This window comes from Varroa jacobsoni, unplaced genomic scaffold, assembly GCF_002532875.2.
Source record: "Varroa jacobsoni isolate VJ856 unplaced genomic scaffold, vjacob_1.0 scaffold_301, whole genome shotgun sequence".
In the NCBI taxonomy this organism is placed as follows: domain Eukaryota; kingdom Metazoa; phylum Arthropoda; class Arachnida; order Mesostigmata; family Varroidae; genus Varroa; species Varroa jacobsoni.
In genome coordinates, this window is record NW_019213203.1 from 116989 (window position 1) to 142163 (window position 25175).

At 36.8% G+C, this 25175-nt stretch overlaps 1 protein-coding gene across 5 annotated transcripts in view; it reads left to right on the plus strand.

Moving 5' to 3' along the window:
• The window catches only part of Tsp (Thrombospondin), a 128603-nt gene extending 110024 nt beyond the window's left edge, over positions 1 to 18579 (plus strand). For 3 of the 5 annotated variants that reach the window (XM_022830932.1, XM_086967765.1, XM_086967766.1), the window contains 4 exons: positions 4562 to 4637; positions 8292 to 8371; positions 10707 to 10797; positions 16843 to 18579. In XM_022830932.1, coding sequence (XP_022686667.1) covers positions 4562 to 4637; positions 8292 to 8371; positions 10707 to 10797; positions 16843 to 16939 — 344 coding nt within the window. In that variant the 3' untranslated portion in view covers positions 16940 to 18579. Of the gene's footprint in view, positions 1 to 3684; positions 3739 to 4561; positions 4638 to 8291; positions 8372 to 10706; positions 10798 to 16842 lie in introns of those variants that run through there. The other 2 variants (XR_002679455.2, XR_015310461.1) reach the window with 2 other exon arrangements.
• The last annotated feature ends 6596 nt before the right edge of the window (positions 18580 to 25175 follow it).

The following is a 25175-nucleotide window of genomic DNA, read 5'->3' on the forward strand; positions in this document are numbered from 1 at the left end:
ATTATTATTGTCGTTCCACAGCAACAGTGAAAGCTTGAACCTTTTCAGCAGTGCATTTCTCTCACAGGTCCTCTAAAATCCACGAGCAGCTTTGCATGGCCTTTTCATAGTCTATTAGCACACTCTGTAAATCATGTTCGCTTGCACACGTTTTATATTATTCATATTTGAAGTATTATAGTTTTTTTTTTATTACTGAAATGTCCTAGGATGGCCGTTTTCGCGATTCCTTCTTTATGGCTTGGAAAACTTTTTTTTTTGTGTGAACCTGTGTAAGTAACAGGTAACTAAGACACAGATGACCTTATGATTTTAATGATGCTCTTTAACCATCTGAACTAGTGTTTCTCCTTCCCGCACTCTATCGTATTCGTTACTATAGCCACATAGGTAAGCCGTTCGTAGATCTGTACCTGTCTTCCCTAATATTAGTTGACCGCTGCCGCTGTTCCCTGCGATACCCTGCAGTGCTGTCGCCTAGCTATAGAAGCCCAAAATGCCATATAGTCACGGTTCCTTAAATAAGTATCACTTAATAATACCGAGAATATTTTTAGTTTGCTGAGACGAGAGAGTATATTGTTTAGCACAGACATGAGATATCTGTGTAGCACCTTAGTTAGTGCTTGTGGGTTAACAATAAGTCGTATTTTACGTCCAGTTCAATGTACGTCGATAAGATTTGTCACCCGTTCCGTGGGCTGGCTTACCCTTTTACTGGGCTGAATTACTTCCAGTTCTTCACCAGCTTTTTAATTTAATCCACAATAACTTGCACAGAACCAATAAGTGAAACCCGTGGTGGTTGTTAGGCCGCCCTGCCTTCTTCCTTATTTTTTATTTTGATTGTTTTTGACCGGTTGTCGCAGTTAGTTTAGATCCTCGAGCACGTCTTTGTATTCATCGACAAGATGTTTCGAAGCTGTGTTTGCCTTGCTAAATCGCCATAATTACGCTGTTACGACACTTGTATGACTTTCAGTTCGAGACATGTATTCGCCGATAGTAAGGCTTGTACATATTTGTCGACAATTGGAAAGCGATTGCTGCTTAAATCATGTTTGTCCTGACCACCGATCAGAAGGGTAGTTTGAAGTAACCATTTCTTGTTTCAATAACTCCTTACTTCGAGGTAATAAAAATTGGAACAACAAGACTTGCGTCTACGACGATCTAAGCACAAAAGAGAACGATTCAGTTGTCTGACTGCTGAAGCAAAACGTTAATTACTTCGTTTAGATCACAGTGTAACACGATTGTGCGTGCTCCTTACGCCAGTTGTTTCTTTAACGTCTGTGGTTCTAATTGAGGTACTTTCTTCATGACATCTGTATTCAGCTCTAAACAGTATAGTATGTCAAATTCTTCTGGAAACAATACCGACAATGCCAATAAAAATCCCCGAAACTCAATAATAGTTTCTGCCAAGAGATTCAATACTTTTAGACTTATGTTGCTCTGTCTGCTTTGGGTGCCCACATGTAATGTTCTACAGTTTCTTTAGTACACAGTAGTTTTTATTTACTAAACGGAATTTGACGGGAAGTTTGCAAACTACTTAAATGTGCAACCGACAAAATCGATGTGTCAAACCATAGAGCCATTTCATAGATAAAATCGATTTTAAGTAAAACGCCGTGGGGATTCGTTGATGTTAAAGTTAGATACGTTTAGTTAAGAATATATATATCGACACGCTTGAGGAAACATAGTCTAGACTTACGTGAAAGATTACGTCTACAACTGGTATCTTATTAGCTTCCTCACTGATGGTGGTGTTGCACTAAACAGAATGCGTCAGGGATGTCTCTGACAGCAGATTCAACAATTGTTATCCGAATATCTGTCTTATTTTATATTATATTTAATTTTATTTCACAAAATAATAAAATTCTCCAGATTTTCCGCTGCCGCCATGTAAAAGGTAATAATCTATACAAATTTTGTCCAGTAAAACGGCTAACAAGATTATCCCATTTTAGTGAGGACCGTATATATAAAAAAAGGACGAACTTTCTCGTTCTCTCGACTCTAGTTGTTCCAAGGACCCTCTGGCCTGAGAAGATTTTTCCTCAATTTATCTGTTTTGTTGCAATTTTGTTTAAAAAATTGTATAAGCATAAAATAAAGTGATCGATACATAGAACAAACCCGCTTAGTCTCAGTACAACCTATTGACAGCCTATTGTTAACCAAGTAAAATTCAGTAAGCTTAAAGCGTTTTATTGCTGTAGTAAACCTCTACAGTTTTAACAGGTTTAAAGAATAGGAGAAAAATTTAATCTAATCCACATGTCATTGGATTTGAGGACCGATGAGCTATGATCAGGTAAAAATAATGATAATAATAATGTAATAAAATATGTAAGCTTATAAAGTTCAAACAACGACAAAGCGTACACGGCAACTCTGTAGATTATTATTGCCAATGACTAGAACTTCTACTCATTGCAATAAGACTGGCTTATTAAATTTCCTAATACAGACAGTCTCAACGGAATGACTTCCAGGCCTCTGAATGACAGATTCTGTGGGAACGCCACATTCGCCACGAATTCTACATATAAATCTGTTGTGGATTCCGAGCACTGCTTAAGTGTTTTTCTTTAGATAGGGACGCCACATCTCCGTGCATGTATGTATTTGGGCTTCATTGGTCTATTATATAGTGTCACATTGAAATCGACTTCTTTAATTACGATACTGTATTGGAAACCATATTTTGCGAGCCTTGGAATTTGTTTTGTGTCATTTAAAATCTAAAACAGAATTAACAAATGCTCAGAATCCTGAATTAATTGAACTTTGAGGACAGAACCATCATTAAAAATATTGAACAAATTGGTTATAATTAGAAGAGGCAACTACTTATTTTAGTACCATGATTAATACGTCGGTTGTGCTTGCATCACTTCGTATCGCATCTATCGCAGAAATGTTTTTTCATCGTACAGTTACAATTAACTTGGCGGAAACCCCTACAGAATCACTTACTGAACTCAGCTTACCATTCGTCCTAACTTTGAATTACCTGCGAATCAGATGGCTGCGCAGCTTGTTTTATCTCCCATTTTAAGGTTATATGATTTTGACATTAGCCGTGAGTGGAAAACTTAATTGAACGCCTTCAGAAGATTGAAATAGACACATCCAAGTGACGTCTGCTTTTAGAAACGCCTAGCCCTATCACTAGCTGCGACGCTTTATGGTATTGTGTTGCTCGTAAAATAACAATACCAAAGTGTAAGCAAAGATGTGATCAACTATAGCTTTTTCGAAAATACTGCAGGCAGTCGAGTCTTGGGTCTTAAGCCTACGGTTGTTGATGCCAGATCTCAGGTAAAAATAACTTTTTAAATATTTGCCGTTCCAGTTCAGTCGCTGAACAAAGTTCATTTACACGCAACAGTGCAAAAACAGTTGATATTATGGGAAGTAATATTAACATACAAGAATCATCACACGTTTAAAGTGAATCGTGCTGGCTACCTTTCTTTCTTTGATATTGTTTTAGGTGCACCTCACTAGCGCCATGTCGTTTCTATAATTTTCTAAAATTTTTTGGAGTTTTGTGTTACTGTTTTTCGGGCCTGTTGACATGTTTGACTGGGTTCCTGGTAAATTGCTTGTTAACTGTTATTAATTTTTCATTGTTTCCCAATTTTGTTCTAACGCTTGATATAGTTCCATTGCCTCGTGGTCCCGCCTTGTCCTCGGCTGCTATATGACTTCTGACAGGTACTGCTATTTCAGATTGTCGTTCTGCTTGGGCCACTGTTGGGGCTTTGTATATTTTTTTACTGTTTATCGTGTTAGGTGTCCTGATTTTAGTCAATCAAAATAAGTACACGGGTGCGACGCAAAAAGAGTTGTAGTTGTAACTACGTGTTACGGTAATGAATCATTTTGGACTAAGCCCTGCAGCGAATGACTACGCAGAATGAGGAAACCTAGGTTTCCTACGATGAATCGAATCTATAATTTAAGACAAAACGTTACCTTTATATAAATATTTTAAATATTGTATTATAGTCTGCTTCAATGTAGATAACTAGTTTACTTAAACAGTGTACTATTGTTTCTCCTAGTAACATTTGATACAAAATATGTCAATTTATATGTGAATGAAAATTAATTTTAATCGTATTCTAAAACATTGAAACACAAAAACTGCTTCATTGATAAATTGAGAAATTTAATTTCAAAATTTCTACGTGCGCTCTATTATATCAACCTGTAATACAAATTGATCAACTTTTTGCTTGGATGCATGATGTAGTAGCCACCTGTAAATAATTTTTATATGAGCGCCGCTGGAGTTAACCCACCTTGCGCTGTAGACACAATTCGCATTGATGCGAATTGCCTATATATGTCTATAAAAAGATACTTGCATATGATAGTAGTAGGACTATAAATAACTATATCTATAAGCATTTTTAGGCGCTTCATAAACCATATCCTCTAATAGTGGCTATATATAAGATAAAAAATATAGTAGATGAAAAGTATTGTAGATAGGAAAATTAACAACTAAACCGATAAGTATTATCTATTCAAGGTAATACAACAAACCAGGTCCAGTTGTTATGGAAAGACCCTCGCAATGTTGGATGGAAAGAAAAGGCTGCTTACAGGTAACATGAACTTATGTATCATATCGGTGCATCAGACTATTCATGAATCATACAAGAGATGGCATATTCTAGGATAGTATACATGGATATTGTAGTTAGTGTTGTAATGTGATTTGGGTAATTCGGCTGCAATTATTCTGCAGCTTATTATTATTCAAATAAAATATAACTCCTAAAAATCTTCGTAAAACTTGCATTATCTGTTTTGAGAATAAGAACATGGAGGTAAGTGCGAACTATTTTTAGTAAAAGAGTAAAAAAGTAACTATCCTTAATGTTCTTAATATAATTTGTGGCATTGTTTTTTGGTTAATCTAAAAAGAGACCCAGCTTTTCACTCATTTTTACAATAAAATCGTAACGTCCAGCATTCACACATGCTGGCGAAGCTCATCATTTGGCTGCTCTATGCTTTTTCAAACTCCTGTGATTTTTTTAGCCCATTCTGTGGTATTACTCTCAATGGAATTCCTTTTGCACATCCTAGAGAGCTGTCATCAAGTCTTGTCCATATACTAGTTCTTTGACGGCCTAATATCCGTGCTTCCCTTCTAAACACAGTAGTCAATCTTACGTCGTTGTCTCCGTTCCTTTGACTCATTTAATCGATTTGCTACATGTCAACTTGTCGCGCATGAATCTTCAAATCACTAAACGAATTTTTCTTTTTTTTTTTGGAAACTTCTTTTTTTAAAATTGTTTTGTAAAAAATCTTCAAATGTATTTTTTTAACATATTATCTAATAAAACGTTCAAAGGCTCTTCCTTGAATTGTGGTGTCCTAAGATACCTACGATATTTTCCTAAACCTGATACCTAAACTCTGTCACGCGCAAATCTGAACTGTACGCGGAGAGTGTTATCAAACTCTTATGCCCTTGTACTGGGCCGCATCGCGAAACTGATAAATCTGATTTTAAATCGAAAGTACGAGATCCTTTCAATTAAGTCTGAATCGCGTGACTGCAAAGAAATCTGTGATTTGTGCGAACCGACATAGCCGCCCTTTCCTCAAGCACATGGCATGAATCTATGTTCGAATTCACAGGTGTAAATACAACTGACTATGCATCCACTACAGTTTCTCTTTCCTGTTCAAGTGTTGCCCCTTAGCCGGTGGTTCCTTCTATTTGCCAACGGAACCGGGGTCGGTAACGTTCGTTCGGATGCCAAAGGATCGAAAGCCAATCCGTAGTTTGGAAAATTCCACCATTGGTATAGCCACTGGCGAGACCAGACCCTCTTTTTTCAGTTGCGCGCATTGTTAACAAACGTGTTCACTTTAAGAACCGCTCTAAATAACGCTACAGCTCCGCAGGACAACGATGGTTACTAGGTTAATTTTTTTATGGGTACGCCGCTTCACAACATAAATTTTATTGATCCTTCTCTCTGTTTATTGATGACGGTGACGATAGAAGCTTGTACTGGACATTTTCTAGTCTTCAAGTACTATCGCTAAACCATATATAAACTAACTAAATCTAAAAACCTACTCTAGATGTGATTACAGCACTAATAAATCTACCAATTTTCTCATCAATGCGTCTATTGTACTGCTTGTTCCAAATGTATAGGTTATACAAACCACTACCGGAAACGAATAGAGTGTTTACTTCTGCGTTTGTTCATCCGTAAAGCCCGAGCGTACGATGCTGACAAATGCTGATAAATGACAGTATTCTATTAGAAACACAGTATTCTATTACATTTGCTTCGATGGCTCCATACGTTTATTAGAATGATTAAAAAATCATTATTGGTGTACATTTTGGAGCTACCGCTCTTCATATGAGAGCGGCGTTTGGAAGCTTAGCAAAAAACATCTCAGCGGAGATATAGTAAGTGGTGGGTCGTCACTGGCGAACATATTGTGGAAAAGTTGGTTAGTAATCAAGGTAAAGTACGGCTCTCCTGCTCTTAAGTGACTTGCTGAGTTATAGTGCAGTATCACTCTAATATTGCTGAACCCTGCGATTTACATTACGATGGACCACCTGTTTGTAAACTGGGTGTGGAAGAATTGCTGCTCATCTTGATGTGATAAATTTAGGTATATTTTTTAGCAACCGTGAAAAAAGTTTGATGAATGCTATACCTTCTAGCCTAAAAAATTTATCCAGCCCTTTGATCCAAACGGTTGTATACGCCAAATACAGAATCAAATCGATCGTATTGGTTTCAAGTAAATTAGCTTTCAAGCCACCGCAATTTATCTGTTATTTTCTTTGAAGTAATGTTTTTTTTATCTGATAAGCTGCTTGAAGTCCAAATATAACTACATTACTGAAAAAAAAACGCTATTGTTTTTTGCAAACACCTTGCTTGCTTATCAGTTGAGTTTCTTACACTGATAGTTGTAGGATCGTATGCGAATGGTATTTCAGCTGACTTATTTTGGCAGACTACGATCAGCCCGGTCTGTAGGATACTTGAGCCCGATGTCGCAAATTACAAGCCTTGATCTAAATATTCTGGTGCTTGTAATACCTCCAAAAAATGTTGGCGACTCACACTTGAAAATTCTTAAACAAAATATATTTACAATATCCCACAACAAGGTTATATCATCTCTACACAGCTACTAAAGATGTGTCAGGACTAGTCCATTATTGTCCATGCACTTTTCCACAATACATATTTTAATTAGAAAAGCGCTTTCAACTGAATATATAATAGCCAGCTACCAAAAAATAAATGTAGGTATTCACAACGCCACTTTCAAATGGTTCTGCTATTATTTATCGAACCGCTCTTAGCGAGCTAGTCGCCAATAACATAAGCCAGCCTTATCCAGTAAGCCCTAGCATCTTTCAAGGAATCCGCGTTTTTCCATCGTTATATGCTTTATTTTTTTGCCTACTAAAGGATGTAGAGCACCTCAAATAAGTTGCTGTTTTAAAAACCTATTACGCAATTGCGAATCACTGTCTTCATGAAATGCTTATGATGGCACCGTTCGTTGGTGTCATAAAGGCGGAATGCGTTTTTTAAATCAAAAGTGAGTAGTTCCAGGAATCGAGCCTTTGATTATAGCTATGAAATTGGTGATGTTACGTTTGCTTCTGTCGCCATTACAAAAGGTTCACCCACGCAAATGGGTGCTTAATTTGATTTTAATGAACACTCAACAAAGCTTCTTAAATCTACAAAGATTTTCTAAACTTTAATATAAGAAATTGCAAAGTTGCTGCTCGTTTTTTTAAGTTATTTCATGTACTCTAGTATGGACGGCTTGTATTAAAAGATAGTAACCAACCTGTTTGAAGATGTTCAAATACTTTCTAGAAAACTTCCCTAGTGTTGTGCGTGCGAAAGAAACAGTGAATTTGGCATCCATCACTTCACTTTTGCAGGACCACGCGCTTTTGAGCCAATCCTAATAGTAAACTACTTTTCAATATTAGACCAAATATTTTGTAAAGCTAGAATTTCATTCAGCTTAAGCCGATAACTCACGTTTGTTGCTTATAACAAATAATGACGCTATCTTCTTCACTTGTGCAAAAATTCCTGGTAAATAAATTCTGTAAGTTGTAGTAATTTCAATTGTATTTCACAAGAAAACTTTTTATGCAGGATCTCTTAATGACTACCGTTAGTTTGAAGCCGCTTGTAATGTATTAAAGTAAAATTATTTTTTACCTCCCCTAGGTGGTTGCTACTTCATCGCCCCAATATAGGCCTTATACGACTTAGGATCTTTGAGGGACAGAATATGGTTGCTGATTCAGGTAAGTTGTCTAAAGATGTCTAATTACTGTAACTACATCCTCCAAACTCTATAGAGAACATTATATGCATTTTATTGATCTTCGATCTAATATACAACAAACAGTATTATGGTTTTACTCGAGTGGCAAAGAGATATAATGTAGGTACTCATATGTCGGGAGCACTTTTGCCGCACTTCTAGTATGTACTCGACACAATAAAGCGAAGACAATAAAGTTCAAGCAGTCTAAATTGTGGCTGTAAAATATCCGGACGTCTAACGGAATGCAGGATTGTAGCCGTTTATTGTAGCCGCCAGAGTTCCCATAGCACTTCTGGTTCATACAGATTCTGGCAACTGTTATATGTAACCTTTACTATAAGTTAAAACTGCTCATTATAACGTTTTTCTATTTGACTGCTAATACCGCTCCGCTGAATAAGGTTAGGGCTAGCATTTTGATGCAGGTTATGGTTGTACGACCATTGTATAATGCTTCAAGTATTTCTTTTGCCATTACGGCTAGATAACAGCATCATGATGCGGTCATCATATTAGTTTAGCTTTTTCATCAATATAGAGTGGCAATATTTCGTCTCGCATTTGATAAAGCCAGTTACTCGTGTGAAGAATCTTGACAGGTATATGTAATAAAATAAATAATAATAAAATTTAAGAAATAAAGACCTTTAAAATGTTTCTTCTATTACGTGGTTTGCTGTTGTCAGAAATGTTGCGAACGTTCTCATCACAAGCTTCGCAAAGGCTTTCAATACTCGCGATCACTTTATTTTCAATAGATTTAGCGGACTTCGTTTCTATTCCCAGTATGTTTGTACTGCATATCAATGATTTAATCATCATTAATGTCGTTCCATGAGATGATCTTCAGTTCCGCCGATAGAGTAGTTTATAGTTGCAGTTGTGTCTGCGAAGTGGTGATCATAGATGTATAATCCTTTTTTTTAAGTTTTTAAATGGCATACATTGATGCCAGAGCTTCTGCTCTTTGGTTGTGCCTTTGTTTGGCCACAATAGTTTTTAACTTCTTTTACCACAATGTGCTTCGTTCAATTCAGTCTGCGGAAACGAAAATGTGTGAAATTTGATATTAGGTACTTTCACTCTTTTGAAGTGTGTCTGGTCCGGTTTTTAATCTAGACAGTCTTATGTGTCCTGAGTTTAACGGGCGGATACATTATCACTGCAGTATAATAGATACTGCAGGCGCTGCTTTCGCTAGAACTTCCAGCGGCAGTAGCGCCTACAGTACACCAACTGTATGAATGAAATGTTAGGTTGGTAGGAAGGAAAGAACGCTTGCAATTCAAAGGCGTCATTTGGTAGCACGCGGAGTTCGGAAAAGTTCTATTTGCATAACTAATGAATCTGATATATCCGATATGTATCCGTCATTGCATGCTTCATGTTTTTATGTTCATTTTAATGCGTTAATACTTAACAATTTCATCGCACCAGCTCTTGATTTACCTATGGTACGGAAAATATATTATGCTATACACGACTGGACTATCCTTCCTGGTTCACTTGGTGGCGTTTTGAAAGTCTCGGTATTTTTTTGCATAGGCTTGTCACGTTTCTTCATAAAGATATCAATCTTCTTGGGTATGAAAACCACTAGATACACTAATTACTTTTTCAGACCTAGTTTAGTTTGTTTTTCCATCGTTCTTTGGAAGATGCCTAAATATCGACGTCGTCGAATAAATCGCAGTATGCTGATAGCCGCTTTGTTAATCGAAACATATATATCTATAGTGTGTGCACCCTAGCAATTTTAGATACGGGAGCAGGAATAATATTTCTTATTATAAGTTCGTATTATAAGATTGTAAATGGGTAAATTGTACTCAAAGGACAACTCATTACCTGAAGAGGGTCATACCACACCAATATTTTCTACGTCTTCAGACGTTGCCAATTACTCACTTCAAAACAACAAGTTGATTTATGCGTGCGCCACCGTGCCAAAGCTATAGACTATGTGGGAACGTAAATTCACGTGATTCATTTATTTCAGATTAAACTGTTTTTATGTTGAATTATATACGCATTTAGATGGGTTCCTTCTTACAACAAGTTAGACAAAAATATTTTTTATATAAAATAATAAAAATATTCTCTTTATTTTTGGAATGTTTTTCTCTTTACTTAGGTATATGTTTTAGATTTTCTGCGGAAGTTCACTATTCTAAATATCATAAATGTTGCTGATATAGTCTTTACTGGTGAACCTTGAAATATACTGCTGGAAATTCCTTGTAGACGAGGTTTGTTGTGTTAAATACAAGATTAATGAACAATTAATAGGCTGTATTTTATAATACTTTCAGGAAATATTTTTGACGACACCCTTAAAGGAGGCAGGCTAGGAGTGTTCTGTTTTTCTCAGGAGAGCATAATCTGGTCCGATCTTGTGTATAGGTTAGTAAACGCTTTTTTCTTTTTAAACTTTCTTTGAATACTTGTGAGTACATAATATATCTTGTAAGTACGTGAAGTCATCCTACTATCGACAATTTTTTTCCTATATTCTAAATACCTTGCAATATATAGAAAAACGCACTTAGTTTTTTTTAATACGGCACCATCTCTAATACTTTCTAAGAGTCGAAGATCAGATATTTCTTCATTGTTTGAATCATAAGCACAGAAATATAAGCGCAATGTATGCTGGATTATTTTCTTATACATCTATTGTATAACAGTGGCATATAGTTTTATGTAAAATAAAAGCATTCATTAAATTAGTCTACAGAAGTGCAGCGTTTCATTCATTTCTGTTGCAAAATTGTGGGTCTGAATTTGAGAGTTTTCTGGTTAATTTTAAAGACGCTATTCATTGTCACGAACTTGATTTCACAATAACCTGAAAAGTGGTCATCCGCGGGAATAAAAGTTGGATATTGTACGGTGGGTACAAGAGAACCTTCCACACCAGCTCTCGCAAAAAGAGAATTTAAAGATTTTTAAATGCGTAGTCTGTGATCATCATGATGATAAAAGCTTTTGCTTTGTCTTTTCTATTGCAACCCTTATTTGCTTTATGCAACCCGGTCATACACAGTCACTGACCGTCTTGTTTTCCTCAAACATCTTCTAGTAATAACACAAATCATTATATCTTTCGGAATCAGTTTCAGCGCTATCTCCTATCTCCGAAGGCCACCTATTTGTTTTTTTTTACTGACATAAAGATACCTCTTGTCGCCCGTAACTACTTTGTGTAAGGGCATGTCATTAGGGTCGCGTTCTTCGTGTCGAGGGGTAAAAAAGCTGTGTTCCTATGTTCTTTTTGATCAGTTTATTAGCCACCCAGCCTTTCAATTTTCGAGTACATCTTCCAGGCTCGATGTATTGCATTTGAACCTTGCGAACTGTTTTTCTTATTTTTGAAGAAATTTTGATTAGCCCCCTTAATTATGGAATTCTCGCCGTACATGGTACAAATATCCGGGCTGCCACGGTAACCTTTGGCTTCGAATATACATTTTAGTAGTATATCGTAGCGAACAAACATTGGAGAGCAAAGGACAAGGAAACACTTGAAAAAGGTACACAATACATTTTCAACTACTTATTAATATTTAAACATTTACAGGAATTTATTTCTAGCACAGATCTAACTGTAATGTGTATCAAAAATTCGTAGAAAAATTATATTTAGTTTTTATTGGTTCATTAGTAAAACGATAAAGTTCTTGAAACAGAATGCAGCATATTCGGTGACACATTTAAACATATTATCTCACCCCGTACACACAATCCAAAATTTAATTGGTTGCGTATTACGACCTTCTTCACCTCTTCTGAAGTTCAAACTATTAACTACTCGTCAAAAGATCATTTCCTCTCTATCTGAAAATATACAAAACACTGCTGGTATTAAACAAATATTATGGGAAATACCTCAGGAACAATTTTCACATCCACCGAAACTCTTTTATGAACAGAAACAAGGGTCTAGTAGATAGCTTTCTGTCTACCCGAAACCTTTACTGTCCGTAGATTGTTAGTTTACATAAAAGCTTCTAATAACTGAAAAAAAAAATTTTTAAAAAATAATAATAATAATAATCCTGAAAAAGTGGGTGCAGCTAAGAGCAGTCTTGTATCTGATATGCATGATTCAGTTTTAGAAGTGATTCGCATCTGCACGGTCAACACTGACTTCGGTTACATCCGTCAACCGATGAGATATTCTAATAATAACAAGATTGGACTAAATTATAGAGAGTTCGATAATTGAATTAAGTGAACGTTTGTTCTAGTCAGCTATTCATAGCTTCTTGGACGAGTTGCGTCTGCGCCTCCAGTGAATGGCAGTTAAGTTGGAATCTCTAGAGACCGTCACTTTGTAGCTTTCATCCGGCCTGCTAAATCATCAAGCCACATCTATTTTCACAATCTGCCTTTGTTCTTCCAACTTTTCTTTACTCAGAGCTTAAGCTCATGTAGAACCTTTGCTGTACTACAGCGTTCTTTAGGCGACTGGGTACCTCTTGACATATAGTAATATAACTAGCAGCGTTTTTAACATCGGTTGCTATTTCGATTTTTTGCCTTCAACATGTTACCGATATATTGGGCAGGTCATTGTATTCGCCATGTGACTCTTGCCTTATGGGTGAAGTACTCTTCCTTTGCGGTTTGTTCTCCGGTATAACTATTGAACAAATATTCAATAGTTATACCGGAGGCATATACTACTCGTCAGATTCGTCTCCGTTACAGTCGCATGCCCAGTGTGACGTTCAGGTAGTTGAAGCATCACTGTAGTTCAGCGAGTGTTTTTACTATGCCTTTAACAGCAGCCGATTCTTCTCAGCATGGGTGCTTCTCTTCTAACCCATTTACCTTATCCTTTAAGAACTCTGCCAGCTTGTCACGAATCTTCTCAGTAGTGCTGGTGGAATCTGAACCTTTGACTTGTATAAAGGCCCGTAGTCCAACTCTGCCAAGCCTCCAGGTTAGCCACAGTGTTCACTTTATATATAGTCGTTTTTTTGAATCCGGCCTTAACCTACAGTAATTTCGTTTTTTTTTTTTAAATTTGGGAGATCTTCGTTACATGTATATCTGAGCAGCCGGGATCAATGATCTGCCTGCTGTTGTGTCACTTGTTTGCTTAGGGGCCTTGTACCGTGATTCATACCCACCCAGGGTCTCTTACCCTGGTCACCGTATTCCGTGCATAAGATAGCTCAATACTGACCTGCAAGAAAAACTATCATCTTTTTTCTGTCTATTTTTCTTCTTCTCATTAGACACATAGAGGCAGGCCATAACAAATGCGGCCTGGCCTATCACATCATAAAGTCCACCTGGTTAACATTGGAAAAGTTTCTAGTTTCGCTATTCGACAGTTGGTAAGGCATTCTGTAAGGTTACCTAGCTTTAAACCTCAAAATTGTATGAATTAGTCCCACTTCACTTTTACCACTGTGACGAGTAAATTAACGTAGTGCTCAGTTAATGAGACGATTACTCTTGTGTCGAGGCTTCCGGCTGTATCTTACCACGTTAATAGCGCGTCGGCAGTACAGCGGTGTAACTATAATACGTTTATCAATATACGTTTCGTTGAACTATTAGCTTTCTGCTTTTACGCTGATCTCCATACGGATATCTCGTTTCGATATTTCATTTTGTGCTTTTGTTTTTTAGCTATGCTCTAGCTCATGGGGCAAGCAAAGGCTAAAATGATTCTCCATGGAATCGTCTGGCTCCTATTTACGTCTCTATTTGTGAAGTCTATTTACGTCACAAAAGAGTTGGCAGGTAGCATCAATAATGCTGATTTTATAATTCTAGAGCCTTAGTACGATACGCTGGGGAACACCTTGATTAAGACACGGAGCAGTCGTTACTACTTTTCACTTAAAAGGGTTGTGGGGTTGGTCACGTCTGGCAGCTCTCGTCAGAGACGCGCTAAAAACTTGTTATCCGTATCGTACTTCGTCGTCCACGATTACAATCAGAGTGGGTTCTCCAAAGATTGTTTAGTGCCACTTTTCGCGTGTGCATATCTTAATCAGATATGTAATATCCCCGTTATGTTGTTTACATTTTTCGCTTTATTAGATCTCGAATTAATTTCTTTAGGCTGTTTTGATTGTAGAACGCTCTCACGTAGACTGTTTGGCTCTTTTCCTTTATGTACGGTTCTTATCGTCCTTTTTTGATCCTGTGTTCAAATGCTGCTTCCACCATAATATGTGCCTTTTTGGATTCCTCCACTGTTTCCTTAGCGTTCGATTGAGGGCTGGGAAATTCCACTATGGCAACGTTTTGAAGACAAACCTTGGAGGTTTTTCCATGTTATAGAAAGCACTCTGTCTTTTTGTCGGCCGGTTTGTTCATATTACGGGTTTCATACGGTTTGTTCATATTCGATCTTTTTTCCCTCTACGTTTCTATATCCTGCCCCACCTACTCGTGCCTTTTTGTCAATACAAAATAGGAGGGCCAAAACGTTCTACAGTGTTTCCCCATTCCTCACTAAAGCTTAAAAGGCACAATTTAAGCGTTAAATTCCGAAGTTTAGCACTTTTCCCTACTCCTCGTGTGGCAGGCTATTCGATGAAATACCCCGTGGTATAAAGTTCTTCCGAGGATTCGTGTTGGTTCTGAAGACGGGCAATTTATTATTCGCTTCTATTAAAACTGAGATCTCACTTCTTAAATACTTTACCTAAGCGATCGACCTCTCTCCGTGCTCCTGTTCTAAGTACATACTTTTTTCATATATATTATGTTTGTAAAACAGCCTGGAAACACATCTTTTGCGATCACTTTTACCGAGGATCTTCTAAATACGTCCGCACAGCTCTTCATTTCTTTACTAGATTTACTATAAATAACTAATTTCCGTGCACCGCGTTTATCTGTCGTCACTGAGTCTTTAACGAAGACCAATATTCCTTCAACACAATGAAAAAAAGAACTGAGTGACATTGATCAAAACATGTTTTGATTCCCCAGCCTTGATATTAGGTTCTTGGTGACGCCTCTGGTAAAAATATTCATTAGAACCGTCAGTAGTTATTTCGTTTCGCCGTGCATGGTTTTTATTGCATGCACTGTGCACGTATAGAAACTGCGAAGAAATTAGTGAAAAAAGCTTTACCTGTTAACTTTGTCAGCCTTCTTCACTACAGATTACTTTTTAAAATATTCAAACAGAGGACCTGTAAACCGTTATGGTTGTTACTATTATATATATCAACCTTTAAGCAATAAATAATACTTTGTAACAGCGTAAATTTTAGGTATAACGAGACGAAAAGTCATAACTGTAAAAAAATATGTGAGAGGCCAATGATTATTTCTAAGCGAGTGACCTTAATTGAGGCCGTTTTTCACGTTGTTTACTGTCTTTATCAGACGTTCTTAAGATCTCACATTTGCTCCAAAATATAGGCAGTGGCAATTTTGTCGAGTTTAATTTAGATTGCTAGAAAGTCAAGTGAAGACGAGAGAGGTAACTTCAAATAAAAATCAGGATGCTATTGTCATAATGGTAAGCCTGTTGTTAACTGACACATTATGTTGTACAATTATTCACACTGAAGTACTGAGACAATACTGCTGTTAGCCAGCCTCTATTTACATTATTTATAAAAATCAGATTAAACGGATTTTGGCAACAACTACAAGACGAAACTACTGCAATTAAAAACGTGAAAAAAGTGAAACGTCGGAGACGATATTACTGAGTAGTAACTATGTATATTAGAGCTACACGGACTGTGATGATCAAATAATTACGCGAGACAGCGGTTTGCCTGATACCCATACCGTGGATACCTTGTCTCTGATTTTAACGCAAATGAGAAAACTTTTCTAGAATCTAGTAGTATAGATCTTGCATAAATGCTTGATTGTGCATTCTAGATGTGTATTGACCGTCTGCTAAGTACTGCACTTACTGTATTAAAACTGCATGGTTACGAAGCCAAAAAAGCTCAAAGCTATTGTAACTTCAGAAACATTAGCGTCATGCACTCTAACCTCTGTTAAACTTAGTGTTCTATCTATCAAAACCCTCTCTCCAACAGCTGGTACCTCATAAGATCAATAGCTTGTTTTTCTCATAACAGTGTTGCCACCAATGGCATACCGTAGCTCCGCGTAACAGGCTTCATAAAATTTATATATATATATATATATAATTTAGATTGCCACACTCGAAAAAAGTCGCTCTTTTTCAACTTTCCTTTGAACAGAAATTTTTGCGATACGATTCTAGCAAGCATGGGATCGGAACAAGTTAGGTTCTGATAAGTATCGCATTGTTATAATGGGCATTTTAATTGGTAGATAAATCGTAAGCAGTCTTGACCTTTGGCGTTGGGTAAGTGAAGACCGCGCATTCTATTTGATTCGAAATAATCTGAAAAACAGTGTTACCAAGATAATGCTTCATTAATATAGAACACTTCATTTTACAAATGTCATTTGTTACAGGTGTAATGAAGCGATTCCCGAGATAGCTTACCGTGAGCTGCCTTTTGAGCTTCAGAAGCAGGTTTACATGGACAGTATAGTCGATACCAAAATATAAGGAAACAAAAATCTACCTGTAAATCCAGGGAAACATCGGGCTCGGAAAAAACTTTCCTTCATTTCGATTTACTTAAATCAATTAATCAAACGATCAATTTAAAATACAGATTCTAACAATCTTGCTGCAAACACACGCATTGAGCGAGTTTCCATATTTAGCGAGTTTTCATATTTAGATATCTCCTTGTAATGTATGACAATTACCTATCTACATAAGAGTACGGGCGTTTGTGCAGCGCCTTTTTCCTTCTCTATCCTGCCCTCCAAAAGTATGTAGAAAAACAAAATGGAAAGAACCTCTTCTCACAGGTGTCTCCTGCCACTAAAGTTTTTGGTGCTCACAAGTTACCCGTATCATCTAAATGGAACTTCTTGCAGAATGCGTTGAACAATAATGAATATAACTACCGGAACATTTATTTTTATATATGGTTTATCTTCAAACGTAGACGCTGTTGTTGTTGTAGAGACCGGTCAGCGTTAATCTTTATTTTATAGTTTTTTTTTGCTTGGCTTCTAGCACCTACAAAAAAGAGTATTTTTGCTATCATCATTCAGCTTATTTTTGATAGAGCTGTATTTAAACAAACATTTAACGCAAAAGAAAAAGAATAAGACAACAAAACAGATCATGCTTTCAGTCTTTACAACGGTCTCGACAAACAAAATTTTCTAAACAATGTAATCAACTAACGTTGATGGATCATTTGATATTCGATACTATTAAATGCTATACTACTACGTTAAACAATCTACAACATATAATTTTATTTCAAATTATGTTAAAATATTATAACTTCTCCAACACTAACCAGAACAACTGAATATGAAGGCAAAAGAAAAAGAGGTAAGAGCAAATTCTTCAATAGTAAGGACGTGCAGATCAGGCACTCCAACGTTGTCGAACATCAGGCTATACGTTCAGCGAGCTTGATAGACGAAGTTGATAAGCGCGTTACTCAACTTATTGTCGTACTCCCTTCCAATGTCTGTCTCGCGCACCCGTGCAGCGCACTCCAGTTACCCACTGACAACGAAGTCCATCGTTGTCCAGCTTCACAAACGTGCCATCTTAACGCTTAATGTTCCAACAACCAAACAAGCCTTCGCTGTTCTTTCCCCAGCACCGATTTTACTGTTGATATGAATAAAGACACGATCTGCTGTCATGAACGTTGAACTCAGACGTATTTTCCCATAGAGATCTCGCCTTTGATCATTGCTACAAACCAACAAAGAAGCTTATTCTGTTAATGTCGAAATCCATTCATTAACAAAACACAGGCGCGGAGCGAAGCCCATGTGTATGTTTGTTGGGAAAATAAGGAGAAGGGAGATATAATAAAAATAGTTTCTTGAAAATTTCCAAAAATAACTTACACAAATAAATATGGATATGGCATTAAAATGCCGTTTTATATTCTAGCTTCTTATACTAAATATCGCAAAGAGCCGATGGCTGATACCGTCGTGAGTTCAACAATCATGCTGCTACTACAAAGAAAAGGAAAAAAACGGCACTGGTTACATTTTAAAAGACACTGAGTAATCGAAAATGTAATGTAGAGCCTATGATGATGAGTAAGAGCAACTACATACTAACTTATACAAAAATAAATGGGAAAAATGTATCAAATACGTTTTATTGCATCTAGTTGCATGAAGTGCATAAACAGTGCCGCTACAGTGGTAACTATGATAATGCAAGATTAGAAAGTAACACTTTTTCACTTGCACTTCGCATTAACTCGCAGGCTAGAATAGATAATACGGGCAACCTGAGTACAGTAATTGCTATTGCAATGTTTAGGCACAATCCATGCAATATTCCATATATGCCGCCGTACCGCTGGCACAGGCACAACGCCGATCGGCAGCCAGTAGTAGGCACCAATAGTACACGTCTTGCGCGCAACTTTATAAGAATTCCATCTGTCTCATCCTCACTTTGGTAATACGAGAAAAGGTAACGTCGCTAGAGAAAATATATATCAGCAATTACAGACAGGATTGTCATGTATCCTACTCTGGCAAGGCTTCAACGATTCTAATCCGCGCCACAGGCAGTTCTAATATTCTAATCTAAACACAATAGCGACGCCTTTACAACGCGGTTGACAGAAGAAGATATGCATGATATGGGTTTCGAACTTCGTACCTATTGGCTGCTGCATCCACGGAAGCGAGTAAAAGTAAGTTCTGCGTCATATGCAACCGGTATACCGTATAATTATTGCAAGTTATCTTGGCATAATTCCATTGAAACTGAATTTGCATCATAAAAGAAGTTCTGCAAATATTAAAACAAATATTAAATAAATAGTAGTCGGACAGTGCAAGATTCAGACTGTATATCATGGGAGATGCATAAGTCTCAATTTTTGCCGCGTACATAAGGATATTTACTTTGGTGTTGTCTTAGCGGAGGACGACCCTTTTTCTGTACTACTAGCTCCAGTCAACCTTTTTCAATGGCTTACTGTAGTCATGTTAGTTGTTGACGGTAGAAGTCCGAATGAATCGTTTTTGGCAGGCAACAGCAACTCATAATGCACAATTCTTTTTCTATACCACACACATAGCATTAACTTGATTGGCGTCAGTATGGGCTTTGCCAGAGATTAAGGAGTATACTTTTTATTTTGTTTATTCGTACTTTATAGCCTTATGTGATCTATTTTTTATTACCCGTGATCAATTGTCTTAAAAATAGTTCGATTTCGTTATGCATTTATAGAGTGTCGCAGATGAAAATATGGTCGAGTTGAGTTTTTTTTGCGTCAGTTCGTATGACACCCAAACATAGAACTTTTGTGTAGCCAGCTTTCCTCAAATGGTTTAAATGTTGAATTCTTTGGCGTTATCATGACTATTCACATGTCGGTCTTGCTCAATAACAATTTCACCGAGATCTTTCGAAATTGACCACTATAAAGGACATCATGTATGTCGAAATTTCTAGAAAGAAAACGAAAAAACCATATCACAGCTATTATCTTCGATACCGCATTTTTAGTTAAATTTGTTATAGGCTCATTAATTTTTTAAGTCTCGGCAGTATTTGTGCCTTTATCGTAATAAAAATTCAAAATGTAGTGAATTTTTGAAGAAATTTCGTTCATCTTGGAAACATTTTACCTTAAGTCTAAATAGAGGTAGTCTTAGAATTTTTGCTGCGAAATTTCCGATTTCAAATGATACCAACGACTTATATTATTCGAGACATGTGACTTTAAAGCCGTAACTAAAAAGACGATCCGACAATATGGTATAAACAGACACAGAATGCGGAATTCGAATTCGGAAATTTAAGAAGGCTGAAGAAGAAGAACTCTAGACACCAGAAGATGGCACTTCTTTTTAAAACAGGTGAATAAATTCATCATGACGAAAAACCGTGCGCCGGTTTAGGAATTTCAACGAAGCCAGCTCATATCCAATGTGTTCACGACACACAAGCCCCAGCTGAGATCTTTTACCCGAAATCAGGGGTCTACATTACTGCCACTTAGTGCGGCATCTGAGAAATCGGATAAAGGTTTTTATTAGAGAAACCGAAAGATTCTTAGTAGAGTCTACATTTAAAAGGTTCGAACATTCATAAAAATGAGCCGGAAAGTAATTTTCGATGCTCCTGTTATTTTTTTTTAATATAAAAGTTAATGGCCATTTTGAAGAGCAAAATATAAACTGCTAATTTGATAGTCCAGATACACTCCAATGTTTAGTTTCGGGAGTTACTGCGTCTTTCTGCACCTTTTCCTTTTTTCGCTCTCAGTCCTTACATTTTCGGATTTTTTGGTCTGCTATCAATCCAAAATGTAAGTTTGCTGGAATTCAGTAGTAATGAAAGTAGCCAATTTAAATGACATTTCAGCGACTTTGCAGTTGTAGCGAACCCATTACCACCGGGTGTTAACATGTGATGTCAAAAGCTATAAAATATACATTTGTTCCGTATTTCGCATAGTTATACAATATACATTGGAAAATACTGAGTATGGGTGTTGTTGGCTAAGTGGGTTGTGCAACAGTTTATTACTTGTTCGACTCGAGATATTACGGAAATATGAATAAATCTGGAATCCACGGTGTATTCTTGTTTGTAATATAGGGAACGTATGGGCGTTTAAACCGACAAAGAGCCTGCGCCCGTGGATAAGAGCGAGCTAAGGTGCTTTCCATCTGAGTTTCCATCACCAGAAGACACAAAAAACAATTGGTCAGACGATGCGGCCGGATGAACCCTAAATCTTGTGAAATACTTCACACGGTCTTATTCGAACAAATCTCAAAAATAGACATCCTAAAACAGCCTCCATAAACTCAAAATCTATCCCAAGTGATCCCATTAGATTCGTCGGTAAGGACGCCGGATAAAAAGGAGGTAGACCCACTAGAAGTGCATAATTCCCTCATAGAGTCACGTGCATCCACATGCTTAACCAGGATAACGATAGGATGTTTTCTGTCATGGCAGGCGATAACGCAGAAGAAACTTAAACCTGCATAAACGACATACTTGCTGCTATAGAAGATTTTAGTTTTAAGTCCATTGATATCAAGTTCGATCCGATTACAGTATAAACGTTAGAATAAAAAAACTTTGACAGATGCGTAAGCCAATCGTGCGCATTTGTCTAAAGAAAATCTTTAGAACATCACGCCCTGTAAAATAATTTGCAGGCCACTTGACTTCGATGCTACAGATCGCAAGTAGGTTTAAGTTACCGTTTTAAGTTAACAAATTTGAACACTGAAATTTGTTTCCGGTAACTTGAAGAAATATTGTGTGTGATTTCAATTTTTCCAAGTTCTATCTCCTGAAACAATCTCTACTGCTTATAAAAAAAATTTCGACGTCTTTGAGGTAATTTCTTTGTTGTAGATACTGCTCTCGCATCGGATTTGAATTCTGAACTCGATCGATTCCAGATCACAGTTAGCAGAGTCAAGAAGACATTCAATAATAACTTCGTAAAGCAAGGGTACCTTTAGGCGCTCTTTTTCTATGAAAACCCGAGAAATCTGTACTTTTCACGACCTGCATAAATACAATCATTTAAAATACTTTGTGAGTATATTGAACTAGTGTTAAATCGTTGATTGCTTTAGATTATTTTCCTTGAGAGTGATTTTCGTCATTGCTGTGTTTAATGATACTAGGGTGCTTACCTTTAGAATAGAGAGAGCAACCTGAGCGCACGCTAACACCCAAAAGGGACAACTTAGAAATGTCACCGATTAAGAGTTCAGCAAAACTTGTAGATCGTCCTGTTAGTAAACAATAGTTGTTTGGGAAATACCGACGAACAACAGTACCATAAATACATGTTCCGAGTTTGAAACCACAGTAATACTAATAATAATAATCAACCAATGACAGTAGTAACGGTCTTCTAAACATCAGTAGAATGACCAAAGTTATGCACTTCATATCGATTTAATTCGTGTAGGTAATACGCGTGTGTTTTGCGAAGTATCAATCTTATACTATAAAATGCAAGGATGTGTACCAAAAATGTGTGCAAGGATGTGTCTCAAATGCGTCATTTGTGAGTCTCATAGACTTTAGACAAGACTCAGACACAAAACTGGATAGAAATAGCCTACGCCAATGTCAGTATTTATCGGATCACTTCAGACCATTGTTCTCAACTAGTTTTTAGTCTGTCTTGTTTAGCTGACCGCCTGGGTCTGAAATTCACAGGTATGATATCTCACGCCACTTACATGATGGGCCATACTAGCGAGGTCCAGAACTTACAGGTTTATAACTCTCTGGAATCGTTATAATCCTGAATATACATTTTCCCCCGAATGTTCAGATGTGCCAGAGATCACTGAGAAAAAATCTTACTTGTTGCATCGATGATCTTCAGTCTTGAACTAGTAGCAGTTGGAACGACATGTATCTAGCTGCAGCTGAAATGCTGACAGGCGCAAAAGCTATATGTAATACTCTTATGAGTGTTGAAAAGATATGTAGCAGTGTGGCGGTTACCAAAACCATTGTTAGCTGGGTTTCTATGAAGACCATGGTCAACATAAGAGATTTCAATGAAGTATATTTTTCTGTCTACGCAATGGTTGGTCTGCAATTCTATACGTACACGCTAACTATGAGAAAAATTATATAATGTCGGGCTTGACGTCGTCAGCTGAAATCTGATATTGAATATCTATGAGGTATGGAAACATCTCGAATGAGGAAAAAGAAGATCAGTCACGGCTTGTTACCGATTCAACTTGATATTACGCGTAGGCTGCTTTAAAGCGGATATGTTACTACTTTACGTTTTCAAAATAACCTTAAGCAGTAAAATGTCGGTTTTTCTCGATTAAAAACGATTTCATCTTTCTCGACCAAAGACGGTAAGTTGCTCAGAGTTGTAGGTAACCCATTGAACAACATATCTCTGAAGGTTTTGCCAAAACGACACCTCTAAAGATCCTCAACGATCATGAGAATATAGAATTTAAATTTCTCGGTGGAATTTGGAATCAAAACTCAGATTAAATTGGCATTTCGCTTTAAAAATCTATAATAAAATTGAGTTCAAGCACTCCCTTCAGACGTTCTTTGTTTAGGGATCTGTCAGTTACACAAATTTACTAGCAATTCAATGCAAATTACATGCCTTTCGCGACACTAATCTTGTCGCATTTGGAACCGTAACTTAATTTCGCTAAGTATTCAAAGATAATCTACCATCCTTTCCAAAGATAGGATAATTTTGCAAAAAGGAACTTGGGTTACACGTAGTTTGGGGTTTATGATAGCTATTATTGTAGTTCGCATGATGTTCAAAATGAAATAAGAAATCTGTTTGAATGCTGACAGCTTTCTTTTCTTATGTGATACTCCTGCGATTTTTGGTTGGGTGCGGAGCTTCTGTAAACAAAAAAAAATGTTTTTTTCTAGCAGAATTAAAGAAACTGACGGGAAATTGACGCTGCTTTCGCAGCGGAATTACGTGTCAAGTTGAAACAGAATTCCAAACGGTGTGTTATTTGGCCATGGTGGGGTCCAAGCTAATTTGCACAATAATGCATATTATGCGTTTTATTAACAATCGTTGGGAAAGTTAAAATCCGTCGGATAAATCGGAAGGTCTTCGTGGAAACGAATTTTCAAGAGAATAGATAATAGCATTGAAAGAAATAAGCTTTAGGCACGAGGTCCACTCTGAATGTAAGGCTATTTTGAAATACAGCCACATGTACAAATGTCTTAGATACCGACGGTTTCTTTAGGTGTAGGTCATGCCCTCGTGATTATATATATATATATATATAAGTGATTCATCTTATGGTGAGAGATTTCTTATATACTTAGTTTATTATATATATATATATATATATATATATATATATATATATATATATATAAGTGATTCATCTTATGGTGAGAGATTTCTTATATACTTAGTTAACCTAAACAAAGGCAAACAGTTGTGTATTTACTTAATGCACTCGGCAGATTGTCTGCACTCACACGGTATTTTCAACAATTGACTACTTTGTAATACACACACGCAAAACAGACTTCAGAGGACTGACGAGGTCAAACTGCGTTAATATGTAAAAAGCTATAATCTGCTGTCGTGTCTGTCGTTTCTCATGCCATATGCTTATAGCTTGAGGCCAATTTGTCAACTTTCTTCTAACGTTGAAAAAATAAATCGTTTTCTGTTCGTTCTAAGCAGAGTGTGTAGGATAATGCCACGATATTCAGAATCACAATAATTAACTATATTACTACGCCATATCAAAAACGCAGATGTTTAATCAGCCCTTACGAAGACAGATGTTTCATGGCAATTTATAAGAGTAGCTCGTGGCTTGTGCTGCTGGGAAATTCTCGTACAATCGGTTAAAAGACTCCTTTGTAAAATACCGGTGTAAGTATTTCGTTCATCGAGCTTTCGTCCGTTTTATTAGATATCTAAGCAATGATCAACCGGCACCAGCGATAGACTACATCCAATACCCCATGCCCGTCTGCGAAATCTTTCGCTAAGGCAATTGAACTTGAAAATATGCATGTTAGAAAGCAAGATATTACATCAAACTCTTTATATCTTCTTCTGTAAATATTTCTTCAGTGCGCATCTTCTTGATCGCCACAAAGTCTTAGTTTTAGTTTTAGTTGAATAATGCTTTGTTGAAAACGGATCTAAAAGAAGTCTGTCAATTTATCAGCTGTTATATTTATGCCTAATCATGAATTT